Here is a 17,491-nt window from a genome sequence, read left to right as displayed (position 1 = left end):
GTTTGACATTAACTAAATCTGAGAGACAGTTTATATTGGATACTCTGGTCTGTCGTAGGAGACTACCTGGTGGTTTTTGGGTTGGTACTTCTGTAGGTTTAGGGGTTGGTGGTTTTGGGGAACCATGAAATACAAATGACCCAGGCCAAGATCCATAATTGATTGTTGTGACGCCATTCCTTGTTGATCCACGGTAACTCTGTTGTCCAGGTGTTTTTCCCACTGTCACCAGTCCTCCATTATTACCCAGAATTCCAGCATGGATAGCTGCTTTACATATTGAGGAATCCTAAGATAAAAAAATGTGGCATTCGGTGCAAGATTAATGTTAGACTTTTCTACATTATACATGACTTAGTATTATATGAGAAAATGGTAAAACTAATAACTTACATCTGTGTAGACATCAGTTCCCCAAACAATTCCTCCGTTCACCTGGCACTCAGATGGACATTGAACACTTATAAATTCAAAATATTAAAAGTTGGATTCATTATATTATACTGATTATCATTTATTTTTATGGTTGATTGAATTGATTCAGACAGAGAAATTATTTTGAGATACAACTTACATTGAAATTGATTCCTGCAGGTTTCTGGCAGTAGTTGAACAGGATCCATTGACTGAAAAGAGAAAACATTAGGTCAGTTTTATACCCAGGTAGTGATGAAGTCATAATGACCATCCAGTGTTCTATTGTAGCACTGGATTGCCTTCATATAGGCAAACTGTAGTTACTCTGAATAAGCATTAGGATTACATTACTGGTGTTGTTCAGTACTTTAAATGCTTAAAGCTTAGTATGGCTACTGTGATTATCTATATGTTTCTATTTTTATTACCAAATTTTGCTGCAGAGGGAAGCTCTATAAATTGGTAGCATCAACCAATCAATTCAAGGCTGTAATACTTACCTTATTCCTTATTCTCCAGGCTGTTGACTGCTCTCTGATGCTCCAAGTTGCCAGCAGCCCTGACTGTCTTCACTTACAATGCGGGACTATTGGTTAATTTTAAAATCTTTTAATAAAACTTGCACCTACAAAAGTGCATAATGCTTAAAGTGCAGGAGCCAGGAGTGCATGACGCACAGAGTGCAGGGTTCAGGAGTACATAAGGTAAATCGTGCCGTGGCAGGCATAAATAATGCTTAGAGTGCAGGGGTCAGTAGTAAGTAACCCTCAGAGTGCAGGGGTCAGGAGTAAATAATACAACAATTGCAGGTGCCCGATTTTAAGCAACAGAAAGTGTGCAGGAGTCAGGTCTAAGGAATGGAAAGAGTGGCAGAACTCAGCAGGATGTAACAAAGAGTGTAAGGGTCAGAAGTTAGTAACAAAGAGTTTAGAAATCAGGAGTAAGTGTCACACAGAGTACAGGAGTAAGGCATATGTAATGCACTGTACCTCTACCATTTCACGAAGGAAGTGTAAATAGTTAAAAAAAACACACAGACACCGTAGAAAAAAATCCTTTATTAATAAAATAAAAAAAAATCCAGCGATGTGAATCCACTCTCGGCCCGGCCGTCTTCTATTCAGCGACGGATGATCTCTCCAGCGACGAGTGATCAGCGGTCCGGTCCAGCGATGCAGAAGATCTATCCGTCCAGAGCGCAGCAGGCGAGCTCCTCTCTCCGCTGGACACAGCCCAGCGGAATGACGCGCTGGAGCTGTGACATTTCTTATATAGGGGAAGCGGCCACCCGTCACGTGACCCCACCCCCTCTGACGCACCCTCGTACGTCACTGGGAAAGACCCGGAAAGACCGGGCTTTTCCAGTGACGTACGAGGGTGTTAGAGGGGGCGGGATCACGTGACAGGTGGCCGCTTCCCCTATATAAGAAATGTCACAGCTCCAGCACGTCATTCCGCTGGGCTGTGTCCAGCGGAGAGAGGAGCTCGCCTGCTGCGCTCTGGACGGATAGATCTTCTGCATCGCTGGACCGGACTGCTGATCACTCGTCGCTGGAGAGATCATCCGTCGCTGGATAGAAGATGGCCGGGCCGAGAGTGGATTCACATCGCTGGATTTTTTTTTTTTTATTAATAAAGGATTTTTTTCTACGGTGTCTGTGTGTTTTTTTTAACTATTTACACTTCCTTCGTGAAATGGTAGAGGTACAGTGTACCCCATTACCAATTCACATAGGGGGGGTCCAGGATCTGGGGGTCCCCTTTGTTAAAGGGGTCTTCCAGATTCTGATAAGCCCCCCGCCCGCAGACCCCAAAAACCACCGGGCAAGGGTTGTGGGGATGAGGCCCTTGTCCCCATCAACATGGGGACATCCTCCCCATGTTGAGGGCATGTGGCCTGGTGCGGTTCGGGAGAGGGGGGGGCCGCACTCTGTCCCCCCCTCTTTTCTGCGGCCGGCCAGGTTAACATGCTCGGATAAGGGTCTGGTGTGGATTTTTGGGGGAACTCCACGCCATTTTTTTTTAATTTGGGGTGGAGTTCCCCTTAAAATCCACACCAGACCTGAAGGGTCTGGTATGGATATTTGGGGGGAACCCCACGTCATTTTTTTTTTAATTGACGGCGGGGTTCTCCTTAATATCCATATCAGACCTGAAGGGCCTGTTAATGAAATTTGGGGGGGGGGGCCCAGCTTTTTTATTTTTATTTTTTATGAATAAATCATCTCTGTAATTGCCAGAGCCGACAATTCATTAGAGCCGCAAAGCCGGTTTTAAATGCCTTTTTTCCTTTCAGAAATGACACTTTGTGCAGGGACAGTTCTATGTACGGGAAACATGCGCTTTTTCACATGCTGACTTTACACCCCCCCCTAGGTACGAAATTTAAAGTAATATTACACTTTTATTGTTTCACTTTTAGCATTATTAAATTCACTGCTCCTGAAAAAACTTCAGTTTTTAAAACTTTTTTTTGCATTGATACATGTTTCCTGGGACAGGTCCCAGGTCTCCAAACCCTTTTTAGGACAATAACTTGCACATTAGCCTTTCAAATTAACACTTTAGATTTCAAATGTTCAAGTCCCATAGACTTTAACGGGGTTCTAAAGTTCACACGAACATTTGGTGTGTTCGCAAGTTCTGATGCGAACCGAACAGGGGGTGTTCGGCTCATCCTTACTCTGAATAAGCATTAGGATTACATTACTGGTGTTGTTCAGTACTTTGAATGCTTAAAGCTTAGTATGACTACTGTGATTATCTATATGTTTCTATTTGTATTACCAAATTTTGCTGCAGAGGCAAGCTCTATAAATTGGTAGCAGCAACCAATCAATTCAAGACTTTAATACTTACCTTATTCCTCATTCTCCAGGCTGTTGACTGCTCTCTGATGCTCCAAGTTGCCAGCAGCCCTGACTGTCTTCACTTGCAGGGTTCAGGAGTACATAAGGTAAATCGTGCCGGTGGCAGGCATAAATAATGCTTAGAGTGCAGGGGTCAGTAGTAAGTAGCCCTCAGAGTGCAGGGGTCAGGAGTAAATAATACAACAATTGCAGGTGCCCGATTTTAAGCAACAGAAAGTGTGCAGGAGTCAGGTGTAAGGAATGGAAAGAGTGGCAGAACTCAGCAGGATATAACAAAGAGTGTAAGGGTCAGAAGTTTCGTAACAAAGGGCCAGATTCACAAAAGAGATACGACGGCGTATCTCCTGATACGCCGTCGTATCTCTGAGAGTATCTATGCGGCTGATTCATAGAATCAGTTACGCATAGATAGCCCTAAGATCCGACAGGTGTAATTGACTTACACCGTCGGATCTTAGGATGCAATACTTCGGCCGCCGCTGGGTGGAGTTTGCGTCGTTTTCCAGTGTCGGGTATGCAAATTAGCTTTTACGGCGATCCACGAAGGTACGCGCGTTCGTTACGTCATCGCTAGTCGGTTTTTCCCGTCGCAAAGTTAGGCCTGCTTTTTCATGGCTTAACTTTAGACGAGCCATGTTAAAGTATGGCCGTCGTTCCCGGGTCGAATTTCAAGTTTTTTTTTTTTGCGTAAGACGTCTGGGAATACGAAAGTACGTTACGCACGTCGCCATTCAAAAAACACGTCGGGGCGCCGTAATTTCACGCAATGCACGCCGGGAAATTTCTTAACGGAGCATGCGCAGAACGTTCGGTGCGGGAACGCGCCTAATTTAAATGGTACACGCCCCATTTGAATTAGGCGGGCTTGCGCCGGACGTCTTTACGTTAATCCGCCGCAAGTTTATACTCAAGTGCTTTGTGAATCAAGCACTTACTAAGGAAAACTTGCGGCGGTGTAACTTAAAGACGATACGTTACGCCGCCGCAGTTCTCTCTGAATCTGGCCCAAAGAGTTTAGAAATCAGGAGTAAGTGTCACACAGAGTACAGGAGTAAGGCATATGTAATGCACTGAGTGCAAAAGCCAGGACTAAGTAATACAAAGAGTGCAGGTGTTGGGAGTAACTAATGTAAAGATTTCAGGTATCAGGGGTAAGTAACATACAGAGTTTAAGGGTTATTGATGCACAGATTACAAAGGTCAAGAGCAAGTAAAGCTAGAAAGTAGTGAATTTGGTATTTAAATGTTTATTACACAGTAATAGCAGCAATAAATGTTTCTATTTTATCTACCAAATTTTGATGCAGAGACAAGCTCTATAAATTGGTAGCAGCAACCAATTAATTCAAAGCATTTCTGTTGTCTTTGTTTTGGTTGGAAAAGTGAATATCCATATGTGGTTACTAAGTATGCAAATACTAGTCCTTAATTTTTACCCCAAACTAAAGTTCTCAGTGGAAAAGTCCACCCTGCACTGCATAAATGCAGCAACTACCCCAATATGGCACTAAAGGACTCTTTAGCTAATTGCACATGCAAGAAAATACTTGAGCAACTGTCCAGCTTTTCTTTTCCAGCTTTTCAATCTTGAAAAAAAGAATGTTGATCTACCGCCCAACAATTGCCTTACATGCGCATTGGCTACAGAGTCCGGCAGCCGCCATACTGATGTGGCTACAATAAAGGCACTGGGCAGGCCAAACTTTTTGACTTCTCTGATAGGGGGTTTCACCAGGGAGACAGATCCCTCAAAATGTGGTTTATTCCAGGCAAATAGGGACAAAAGATAACCTTAGTACAATCCGTTGTACAAAGTAATTTGACTGTAAATCTCTATCTATTTGAGCAGTTTGACATTAACTAAATCTGAGAGACAGTTTATATTGGATACTCTGGTCTGTCGTAGGAGACTACCTGGTGGTTTTTGGGTTGGTACTTCTGTAGGTTTAGGAGTTGGTGGTTTTGGGGAACCATGAAATACAAATGACCCAGGCCAAGATCCATAATTGATTGTTGTGACTCCATTCCTTGCTGATCCACTGTAACTCTGTTGTCCAGGTCTTTTTCCCACTGTCACCAGTCCTCCATTATTACCCAGAATTCCAGCATGGATAGCTGCTTTACATATTGAGGAATCCTAAGATAAAAAATGTGGCATTCGGTGCAAGATTAATGTTAGACTTTTCTATATTATACATGACTTAGTATTATATGAGAAAATGGTAAAACTAATAACTTACATCTGTGTAGACATCAGTTCCCCAAACAGTTCCTCCATTGACCTGGCACTCAGATGGACATTGAACACTTAGAAATTCAAAATATTAAAAGTTGGATTCATTATATTATACTGATTATCATTTATTTTTATGGTTGATTGAATTGATTCAGACAGAGAATTTTTTTTGAGATACAACTTACATTGAAATTGATTCCTGCAGGTTTCTGGCACTAGATGAACAGGATCCATTTACTGGAAAGAGAAAACATTAGGTCAGTTTTATACCCAGGTAGTGATGAAGTCATAATGACCATCCAGTGTTCTATTGTAGCACTGGATTGCCTTCATATAGGCAAACTGTAGTTACTCTGAATAAGCATTAGGATTACATTACTGGTGTTGTTCAGTACTTTGAATGCTTAAAGCTTAGTATGGCTACTGTGATTATCTATATGTTTCTATTTTTATTACCAAATTTTGCTGCAGAGGCAAGCTCTATAAATTGGTAGCAGCAACCAATCAATTCAAGGCTGTAATACTTACCTTATTCCTCATTCTCCAGGCTGTTGACTGCTCTCTGATGCTCCAAGTTGCCAGCAGCCCTGACTGTCTTCACTTACAATGCGGGACTATTGGTTCATTTTAAAATCTTTTAATAAAACTTCCACCTACAAAAGTGCATAATGCTTAGAGTGCAGGAGCCAGGAGTGCATGACGCACAGAGTGCAGGGTTCAGGAGTACATAAGGTAAATCATGTCGGTGGCAGGCATAAATAATGCTTAGAGTGCAGGGGTCAGTAGTAAGTAACCCTCAGAGTGCAGGGGTCAGGAGTAAATAATACAACAATTGCAGGTGCCCGATTTTAAGCAACAGAAAGTGTGCAGGAGTCAGGTGTAAGGAATGGAAAGAGTGGCAGAACTCAGCAGGATGTAACAAAGAGTGTAAGGGTCAGAAGTTAGTAACAAAGGGCCAGATTCTCAGAGCAAGTACGCCGGCGTATCTACTGATACACCGGCGTACTTTCAAATTTGCCGCGTCGTATCTTTAGTTTGAATCCTCAAACCAAGATATGACGGCTTCTGGCTTCGATCCGCCAGGCGTACGGCTTCGTACGCCTTCGGATCGTAGGTGCAATACTTTGGCGCCCGCTGGGTGGAGTTCGCGTCGTTTTCCGCGTCGGGTATGCTAATTAGCTTTTTCCATCGATCCACGAAGGTACGCGCGGCCGTCGCATTCTCTTACGTCGTCGCTAGTCGGCTTTTTCCGGCGTATAGTTAAAGCTGCTATTTTGTGTCGTATAGATAGACTTGCCATGTTAAAGTATGGCCGTCGTTCCCGCGTCGAATTTTGCGTAAGTCGTCTGTGAATAGGAAAGGACGTAACTCACGTCTAAGTTCAAAAAATTACGTCGGTGCGACGTCATTTCGCACAAAGCACGGCAGGAAATTTCAAAATGGAGCATGTGCAGTTCAATCGGCGCGGGGACGCGCTTCAGTTAAATGAATCACGCCCCCTACCCGCCCAATTTGAAATACGCACCGAGAGATACACTACACCGTCGTAACTTACGGCGCAAAATCTTCTTGGATTCGACTTAGAGCCAGGTAAGATATGGCGGCGTAGAGTATCTCTGATACGCTGCGCCAGGGCAATTCTATGTGAATCTGGCCCAAAGAGTTTAGAAATCAGGAGTAAATGTCACACAGAGTACAGGAGTAAGGCATATGTAATGCACTGAGTGCAAAAGCCAGGACTAAGTAATACAAAGGGCCAGATTCACAAAGAGATACGACGGTGTATCTACAGATACACCATCGTATCTCTGACTTACACTGGTCCTATCTATGCGCCTGATTCATAGAATCAGTTACGCATAGATAGGGCTTAGATCCGACAGTGTTACAATGTGTTACACTGTCAGATCTTATTTTCGATTTAAAAATGTTTGCGTACGCCGATTCACAAACACGCGCGTCGCAAGTCACGCTCACGTCGAAACCACTGACGTCCTAGTGACGTCAGTGGGAGCAATGCACGCCGGGAAATTCCCCGGACGGCGCATGCGCATTTAAATCGGCACGGGAACGCGCCTGATTTAAATAGTACACTCCCCCTAGCCGCGGAATTTGAATTCCGCCGGGGGATTTAGGATCCGCCACCGCAAGTTTGGAGGTAAGTGGTTTGTGAATTAGCCACTTGCCTCTCAAACTTGCGGGAGCGGATCTTAAATCACGTAGATCGAGCGGATCTATAGATCCGCTGATCTACGTGAATCTGGCCCAAAGAGTGCAGGTGTTGGGAGTAACTAATGTAAAGATTTCAGGTTTCAGGGGTAAGTAACATACAGAGTTTAGGGGTTATTGATGCACAGATTACAAGGGTCAAGAGCAAGTAAAGCTAGAAAGTAGTGAATTTGGTATTTAAATGTTTATTACACAGTAATAGCAGCAATAAATGTTTCTATTTTATCTACCAAATTTTGCTGCAGAGACAAGCTCTATAAATTGATAGCAGCAACCAATTAATTCAAAGCATTTCTGTTTTCTTTGTTTTGGTTGGAAAAGTGAATATCCATATGTGGTTACTAAGTATGCAAATACTAGTCCTTAATTTTTACCCCAAACTAAAGTTCTCAGTGGAAAAGTCCACCCTGCACTGCATAAATGCAGCAACTACCCCAATATGGCACTAAAGGACTCTTTAGTAGGGTTGAGCGTACAGTTCGGGTTCGGTACGGACTTTGGTTTTTCTTTGCTCCCGAACCCGAATAATTGGAAAAAGTCCGGGTTCGGGTTCAGAGTTCGGATATGTTTTGGCGCGCTGCACGGCAGCCAATAGCCATTCGTTTTACTACTGTGACTGGGAACTGATCACAGTCATGCCTACTTATGGCATGGCTGTGATTGGCCAGTGCAGCATGTGACCCAGCATGTGACCAGCCTCTATATTAGATAGAGGCACACAGCACTGATCTTCACTCTGCTGTAGTTATGATAGGGAGAGGCTGCTGCTTATTCTTAGGGACAGTGTCAGAGAGTTGTATCCTGCTTGAGAAATCTAAACAAGCACTCTTTATTCATTGTCACTCTGCTGTAGTTATGATAGGGAGAGGCTGCTGCTGATTCTTAGGGACAGTGTCAGAGAGTTGTATCCTGCCTCAGAAATCTAAAATAAGCACTCTTTATTCATAGAACTCTGCTGTAGTTATGATAGGGAGAGGCTGCTGCTGATTCTTAGGGACAGTGTCAAAGAGTTGTATCCTGCTATATAGGTGAATCTCTGCCCATTTCACCAGCACTCCACCTGTCCCCTGTGATATACTGTCTGTGCAGTACATTGTTTAGGGCTGGCTTCCTGCTTATTGCTATAGGTAGAGAAATATATAGGTGAATCTCTGCCCATTTCACCAGCACTCCACCTGTCCCCTGTGATATACTCTCTGTGCAGTACATTGTTTAGGGCTGGCTTCCTGCTTATTGCTATAGGTAGAGAAATATATAGGTGAATCTCTGCCCATTTCACCAGCACTCCACCTGTCCCCTGTGATATACTGTCTGTGCAGTACATTGTTTAGGGCTGACTTCCTGCTTATTGCTATAGGTAGAGAAATATATAGGTGAATCTCTGCCTATTTCACCATATTACACTATTTTTGTATTTAAAATTTCTCAAAATTAGGGCAAGACCCTAAATGTGAGAAATATGAGGAAAACGTCAAATAAGGGACGTGGCCGCGTTCGTGGTGCTGCTGGTGGAGCTCCTGTTACAGGGAGAGGACGTGGTCGATCTGTGCCAGCTACACGCACAAGTGAAACACCTTTCTCAGGTGCGAGTAGCCGACAGAGCCTGCAGCGGTATTTGGTCGGGCCTAATCCAGCTCTACGAATGTTGAGGCCAGGAGCAGAACAGGCGGTAGTAGATTGGGTTGCTGACAGTGCCTCCATTTCCTTCACATTGTTTTCCAACCAGTCTTGTGCTGAAAGTTCAGAGTTGGTGCCTGCAGCCGATGTCCACCATCAGTCTTTCACCTCACCCCCTTGCAAATCAGCCAAGCAGTCTGAGCCCCAAAGCATGCAGCAGTCTCTTCTTCTTTTTGATGAGTCTGTTAGCATGTGTTCCCAGGGCCATCCACCTAGCCCATCCCCAGAAGGGGAAGAGATTGAGTGCACCGATGCCCAACCACTTATATTTCAAGATGAGTATATGGGGGGACCATCACAGCACGTCTTGGATGATGATGAAACAAGCTGGCGCTTTTGCAATTGTGCAGACCGACAAGGAGGGCAGTGGTGAAGACTGGGTGGAAGATCATGTGGAGGACGATGAGGTCCTCGACCCGACATGGAATCAACCTCATGCAGGTGACCCGTGTAGTTCAGAGGAAGAGGCGGTGGTCGCACAGAGCCACCAGCACAGCAGAAGAGGGAGCAGGGTGCCAAAGCAGAGCGTCCGTCCCCTAGACAGTACGCCTGCTACTGCCCAACGCAGCAAGGGACCGAGCACACCGAAGCCAGGTCCAAGGAGTTCCCTAGCATGGCAGTTCTTCACACAATGTGCTGATGACGTTGTGCAATCAGAGCCTGAAGCGAGGCATAAACGTTCTCAACCTGAGCACAACCTGCATGACCAGGCATCTAAGTGCAAAGCACGAGCTGCAGTGGAGTAGACACCTCAAAAACCAAGAAAGGTCTCTGGCTCCTCCTGCTTCCTCTTCTGCATCAGTCTCGGGCCTCTCTGCCTCTTCATCCACCTCCGTAGTGACAGTGCCACCTGCCACCCCTCAATTAGAGGACCGGCAAGCAACAATACCACCTGGGTCACCAAACATCTCCACAATGTCCCATGGAAGCATTCAGCTCTCCATCTCCCAAACACTGGAGCGTAAGAGGAAGTACCCCTTTACCCACCCGCGATCCCTGGCCCTGAATGCCAGCATTTCAAAATTACTGGCCTTTGAAATGCTGTCATTCCATCTGGTGGAGACGCAGAGTTTTAAAAGCCTGATGGCATTGGCTGTCCCACAGTACGTGGTGCCCAGCCGCCACTACTTTTCCAGGCGAGCCATCCCTTCCCTGCACAACCAAGTGGGGGACAAAATCAGGTGTGCACTGCGCAACGCCATCTGTGCCAAGGTCCACCTAACTACGGATACGTGGACCAGTAAGCACGGTCAGGGACGTTATATATCCCTAACAGCGCACTGGGTAAATGTAGTGGCGGCTGGGCCTGAGGCGGATAGCAGTTTGGCGCATGTCCTTCCACCACCGAGGATTGCAGGGCGATTCAGTTTGCCTCCTGTTCCTAACTCCTTCTACTCCGCTTCCTCATCCTCTACCACCTCCTCATCCAGACAGCGTAACAAATTCACCACCAACTTCAGCACAGCCATGGGTAAACGCCAGCAGGCAGTTTTAAAACTTTCCTGTTTAGGGGAAAAACCACACACTGCGCAGGAGTTGTGGAGGGACATGGAACAACAGACCGATGAGTGGTTGGCATCAGTGAGCCTCAAGCCGGGCCTGGTGGTGTGCGATAACGGGCGAAATCTCGTAGCAGCTCTGGGCTTAGCTGGTTTGACGCACATCCCTTGCCTGGCGCATGTGCTGAATTTGGTGGTGCAGAGTTTCCTCAAAACTTACCCCGATATGCCACAGCTGCTGCAGAAAGTGCCGGCCGTCTGTGCGCACTTTCGGCGTTCTCACCCTGCTGCTGCTCGCCTGGCAGCGCTGCAGCGTAACTTCGGACTTCCCGCTCACCGCCTCATATGTGATGTGCCCACAAGGTGGAACTCCACCTTGCACATGCTGGCCAGACTGTGCGAGCAGCAGCAGGCGATAGTGGAGTTCCAGCTGCAGCACGCACGCGTGAGTCGCTCTGCGTAACAGAACCACTTTACCACCAATAACTGGGCCTCCATGCGAGACCTGTGCGCCTTGTTGCGCTGTTTTGAGTACTCCACCAACATGGCCAGTGCCGATGACGACGCTCTCAGCGTGACTATCCCAGTTCTATGCCTCCTTGAAAAAACTCTACGGGCGATGATGGAAGAGGATGTGGCACAGGAGGAGGAGGAGGAGGAGGAGGAATCGGGATAATTTCCAAGGCTTTCAGGGCAGTCATTCACAAGTGGCTCCGAGGGTGGGTTCGTGCACCAACAAAGGCCAGGTACACAATTGTCCAGCAAGGGCACAGTTCTGGAGGATGACGCGGTGGAGGATGAGGAGGAGGAAGACATGGAGGAGGAGGAGGAACCATGTTCACAGCAGGATGGCATCCATACCAGCTCATGGCCATTACTGGTGCGTGGCTGGGGGGATACAGAGGACACAGATGATACACCTCCCACAGAGGACAGCTGTTCGTTGCCTCTGGGCAGCCTGGCACACATGAGCAATTACATGCTGCAGTGTCTCCGCAACGACCGGCGTGTTTTGCACATTATAACAGGTGCTGATTACTGGGTGGCCACGCTGCTGGATCCCCGTTACAAGGACAATGTACCGTCCTTAATCCCCTCACTGGAGCGTAAACGCAAGATGCGCGAGTACAAGCGCACGCTGGTAGACGCGCTGCTGGTGCAATTCCCACCTGGCAGCGGGGGGCACAGTGGAAGCAGAAGGCGAAGGCAGAGGAGGAGGAAGAGGTCGCCAACGCAGCAGGGGCACCGCCAGCACCTCAGAAGGCAGGGTTAGCATGGCCGAAATGTGGAAAAGCTTTGTCAACACGCCACAACAAACAGCACCACCAGCTGATATGGAACGTTTTAGCAGGAGGCAGCATTTCAGCAACATGGTGGAGCAGTATGTGTGCACACGCCTACACGTACTGAATGATGGCTATGCCCCCTTAAACTTCTGGGTCTCCAAATTGGGCACATGGCCTGAGCTTGCCCTTTACGCCTTGGAGGTGCTGGCCTGCCCTGCGGCCAGTGTATTGTCTGAACGTGTATTTAGCACGGCAGGGGGCGTTATCACAGACAAGCGCAGCCGCCTGTCCAGAGCCAATGTGGACAAGCTCATGTTCATTAAAATGAACCAGGCATGGATCCCACAGGACTTGTCCGTACCTTGTGCAGAATAGACACTGGGCCGACCTTACCCAGCCATTGTTTTTTTTTCTGATCTTTCTAGGGTTGCCATCTCATCCCTTTCAAAGCAAAAACATATTAATTACACAGGTTCCCTGGCTGATTAAGGTGCTGCTAATTAAACTCACTTGGTGCCTTATCGACATTAAATTAGCCCCAGAACCTGTGTAATTACTCTGTGTTCAGGTTTAAAGGGATGAGGTAGCAACCCTAGATCTGTCTCACTATTTTGGGGTTTACCCTAATTTAAAAAATAAATCAAATAAAAACCAAAACCTGCTGTGTTGGCTACCTCCTCCTCCTCCACCGCCGCTTCCACCTTCAGTCACTTTCTTAGGCTTGCGCACTGCAACTGCTTTCTTTAAGTCCCACCAGAGGTTCCCAATCGGACTTAAGTCTGGTGACTGCGATGGCCACTCCAAAATGTTCCAGCCTTTAATCTGCAACCATGCTCTAGTGGACTTGGAGGTATGCTTGGGATCATTGTCCTGTTGAAAGGTCCAACGTCTCCCAAGCCTCAGGTTTGTGACGGACTGCATCACATTGTCATCCAATATCTCCTGGTACTGAAGAGAATTCATGGTACCTTGCACACGCTGAAGCTTCCCTGTACCTGCAGAAGCAAAAAAGGCCCAAAGCATGATTGACTCCCCGCCATGCTTCACAGTAGGTAAGGTGTTCTTTTCATCATAGGCCTTGTTCTTCCTCCTCCAAACATAGCGTTGATCCATGGGCCCAAACAGTTCTAATTTTGTTTCATCAGTCCACAGAACACAATCCCCAAACTTGTGTGGTTTGCCCACATGACTTTTGGCATACTGCAGTCGACTCTTCTTATTCTTTGGAGACAGCAAGGGGGTGCGCCTGGGAGTTCTGGCATGGAGGCCTTCATTACGCAGTGTGCGCCATATTGTCTGAGCAGAAACTTCAGTACCCACATCTGACAAATCTTTTCTCAGTTCCTCAGCAGTCACTCAGGGACTTTTCTCCACTCTACCCTTTCTTGTAGCGCACAGCAGTCGAAGTCAGCATCTTCTTTCTGCCACGACCAGGTAGCGTTTCAACAGTGCCCTTTGCCTTGAATTTTGCATTTACTACTGTATTACAAAACCAATTGATGTCATATTAGTTGCATATGGTTCTTTAAGAAGTCCTTGTAGGATTTCATTCTGAATACAATTACAAATGTACACTAAATTCCCTAAAACCCTTTACAGCATTGGGGGGTTAAATAATTTTGAACAAAACTGTATGGACCTCGTCCTCCAAGGTCAAAATCATTATATTTTTATTTTAAGTTATTTCCCAATCCACATTTATTTCCAGAGTACTTGCCATGCTCTTCCCGACCTTTCCCTTCGTTTTTTAGAGACATTTTTGTAGTCAAAAGTCCGGGTCCCCATTGACTTCAATGGGGTTCGGGTCCGGGTCAAAGTCCGGGTTCGGGTTCGGTCCCGAATCTGAACATTTTTTTCAAAGTCCGGGTTCGGGTCTGAACCAGAACATCCAGGTGTCCGCTCAACTCTACTCTTTAGCTAATTGCACATGCAAGAAAATACTTGAACAACTGTCCAGCTTTTCTTTTCCAGCTTTTCAATCTTGAAAAAAAGAAGGTTGATCTACCGCCCAACAATTGCCTTACATGCGCAGTCCAGCAGCCACCATACTGATGTGGCTACAATAAAGGCACTGGGCAGGCCAAACTTTTTGACTTCTCTGATAGGGGGTTTCACCAGGGATGCTTGCTCTGAGGACAGATCCCTCAAAATGTGGGATTATTCCAGGCAAATAGGGACAAAAAATAACCTTAGTACAATCTGTTGTACAAAGTAATTTGACAGTAAATGATCTATTTGAGCAGTTTGACATTAACTAAATCTGAGAGACAGTTTATATTGGATACTCTGGTCTGTCGTAGGAGACTACCTGGTGGTTTTTGGGTTGGTACTTCTGTAGGTTTAGGAGTTGGTGGTTTTGGGGAACCATGGAATACAAATGACCCAGACCAAGATCCATAATTGATTGTTGTGACTCCATTCCTTGCTGATCCACTGTAACTCTGTTGTCCAGGTGTTTTTCCCACTGTTACCAGTCCTCCATTATTACCCAGAATTCCAGCATGGATAGCTGCTTTACATATTGAGGAATTCTAAGATAAAAAATGTGGCATTCGGTGCAAGATTAATGTTAGACCTTTTTACATTATACATGACTTAGTATTATATGAGAAAATGGTAAAACTAATAACTTGCATCTGTGTAGACATCAGTTCCCCAAACAGTTCCTCCGTTCACCTGGCACTCAGATGGACATTGAACACTTAGAAATTCAAAATATTAAAAGTTGGATTCATTATATTATACTGATTATCATTTATTTTTATGGTTGATTGAATTGATTCAGACAGAGAAATTATTTTGAGATACAACTTACATTGAAATTGATTCCTGCAGGTTTCTTGCACTAGTTGAACAGGATCCAATTACTGGAAAGAGAAAACATTAGGTCAGTTTTTATACCCAGGTAGTGATGAAGTCATAATGATCATCCAGTGTTCTATTGTAGCACTGGATTGCCTTCATATAGGCAAACTGTAGTTACTGTGAATTAGGGATGAGCTTCGAGTTCGAGTCGAACTCATGTTCAACTCGAACATTGCCTGTTCGCCTGTTCGGCGAACAACGAACAATTAGGGGTGTTCGCGGCAAATTCGAAATGCCGCGGAACACCCTGTGAGGCCCCATACACACCATAGAATCCATCCGCAGATAAATCCCAGCAAATGGGTTTCAGCGGATAGATCCTATGGTGTGTACACGCCAGCGGATCTTTATCCGCGGATAAATCTCCCCTGGGATGGATTTCCAGCAGATGAATATTTGCTGACATGCTCAACAAATCCATCTGCTGAAGTACATCCCAACGGATGGATCCGCTCGTCTGTACAGACTCACCGGATCCATCCGTCCAAAGGGATTCCCTGCACGCGTCGTAATGATTTGACGCATGCGTGGAATTCCTTATATGACAGCGTCGCGCCCGTCGCCGCGCCATAATCGCGGCGACGGCGCGACACGTCATCGCCAGAGGATTTCCGCGTGGATTTCAATGCGATGGTGAGTACACTCCATCGCATAGAAATCTGCGGAAATCTTTGAGAGGATTTATCCGTGGAAACGGTCCGCTGGACCGTATCCGCGGATAAATTCTCTCGTGTGTATGGGGCCTTAAAGTCTATGGGAGAAATCTAAAGTGTTAATTTTAAAGGCTAATATGCAATTTATTGTCCTAAAAAGTGTTTGGGGACCTGGGTCCTGTCCCAGGAAACATGTATCAATGCAAAAAAAAGTTTTAAAAACTGACGTTTTTTCAGGAGCAGTGAATTTAATAATGCTAAAAGTGAAACAATAAAAGTGTAATATTACTTTAAATGTTGTACCTGGGGGGGGTGTAAAGTCAGCATGTGAAAAAGCGCATGTTTCCCGTACATAGATCTGTCCCTGCACAAAGTGTAATTTCTGAAAGAAAAAAAGACATTTAAAACCGGCTTTGCGGCTCTAATGAATTGTCGGCTCTGGCAATTCAGAGATGATTCATTCATAAAAAATAAAAATAAAAAAGCTGGGGGTCCCCCCAAATTCCATTAACAGGCCCTTTAGGTCTGATATGGATATTAAGGGGAACCCCGCCGTCAATTAAAAAAAAAATGACGGGGGTTCCCCCCAAATATCCATACCAGACCCTTCAGGACCCTCCAAGTGGACGTCAATTGTTGTCCGCCCCTTTGGGCGGTCCCTGCGCGCGCTCCAGAGCGCGCAGCGGGGAAAATCTGTGTTGGCCGTGTCCCTTGGACACAGCCAATTACAGATCGCCGCGAACGGCCAATCAGAGTGGCCGTTTGCGATGCGATCTGTGCGGCCAATGAGAGATGATCTCATATGTAAACATATGAGATCATCTCTCATTGCCGTTTCACACAGAGACAGCGGTGCTGTCTCTGGAGAGGAGACCGATCTGTGTCCCTTGTACATAGGGACACAGATCGGTCACCCCCCCCAGTCACCCCCCCTCCACCTACAGTTAGAATACTTTATAGGAAACATATTTAACCCCTTCCTCACCCCCTAGTGTTAACCCCTTCAATGCCAGTCACATTTATACTGTAATTAGTGCATATTTATAGCACTGATCGCAGTATAAATGTGAATGGCGCCAAAAATGTGTCCGATGTGTCCGCCATAACGTCGCAGTCCCAATAAAAATTACAGATCGCCGCCATTTCTAGTAAAAAAAAAAAAAATAATTCTGTCCCCTATTTTGTAAGCGCTATAACTTTTGCGCAAACCAGTCGCTTATTGCGATTTTTTTTTTTTAACAAAAATATGTAGAAGAATACGTATTGGCCTAAACTGAGAAATTATTTATTTTTTTTTTTTTTTAATTGGGATATTTATTATAGCAAGAAGTAAAAAATATTGTATTTTTTTCAAAATTGTCGCACTTTTTTGTTTATAGCGCAAAAAATAAAAACCGCACAGGCGATCAAATACCACCAAAAGAAAGCTCTACTTGTGGGGAAAAAAGGACGTCAATTTTGTTTGGGAGCCACGTCGCACAAACGTGCAATTGTTAGTTAAAGCGACGCAGTGCCGAAAGCTGAAATTTCACCTGGGCAGGAGGGGGGTATATGTGCCCAGTAAGCAAGTGGTTAAGGGGAACTCCACCCCAAATGTAAAAAAAAAAATGGCGTGAAGTTCCCCCAAAAATCCACACCAGACCCTTATCCGAGCACGTTAACCTGGCCGGCCGCAGAAAAGAGGGGGGGACAGAGTGCGGCCCCCTCCCTCTCCTGAATCGCACCAGGCCACATGCCCTCAACATGGGGAGGATGTCCC

General features: G+C 45.7%; 1 protein-coding gene across 1 annotated transcript in view; it reads right to left on the bottom strand.

The window, feature by feature from the left end:
* LOC120945822 overlaps window positions 1-17,491 on the bottom strand; it is a 70,629-nt gene that overhangs the window by 26,348 nt on the left and 26,790 nt on the right. The window contains exons 9-17 of the mRNA XM_040360311.1: window positions 15,030-15,081; window positions 14,849-14,915; window positions 14,523-14,745; window positions 5,709-5,760; window positions 5,528-5,594; window positions 5,202-5,424; window positions 575-626; window positions 394-460; window positions 67-289 (exon numbers count right to left, since the gene is read on the bottom strand). Coding sequence (XP_040216245.1) covers window positions 67-289; window positions 394-460; window positions 575-626; window positions 5,202-5,424; window positions 5,528-5,594; window positions 5,709-5,760; window positions 14,523-14,745; window positions 14,849-14,915; window positions 15,030-15,081 — 1,026 coding nt within the window. The remainder of the gene's footprint in view (window positions 1-66; window positions 290-393; window positions 461-574; window positions 627-5,201; window positions 5,425-5,527; window positions 5,595-5,708; window positions 5,761-14,522; window positions 14,746-14,848; window positions 14,916-15,029; window positions 15,082-17,491) is intronic.

Source organism: Rana temporaria, chromosome 7 (genome assembly GCF_905171775.1).
Source record: "Rana temporaria chromosome 7, aRanTem1.1, whole genome shotgun sequence".
Classification (NCBI taxonomy): Eukaryota; Metazoa; Chordata; class Amphibia; order Anura; family Ranidae; genus Rana; species Rana temporaria.
This window is presented reverse-complemented; position numbering and strand designations above follow the sequence as displayed.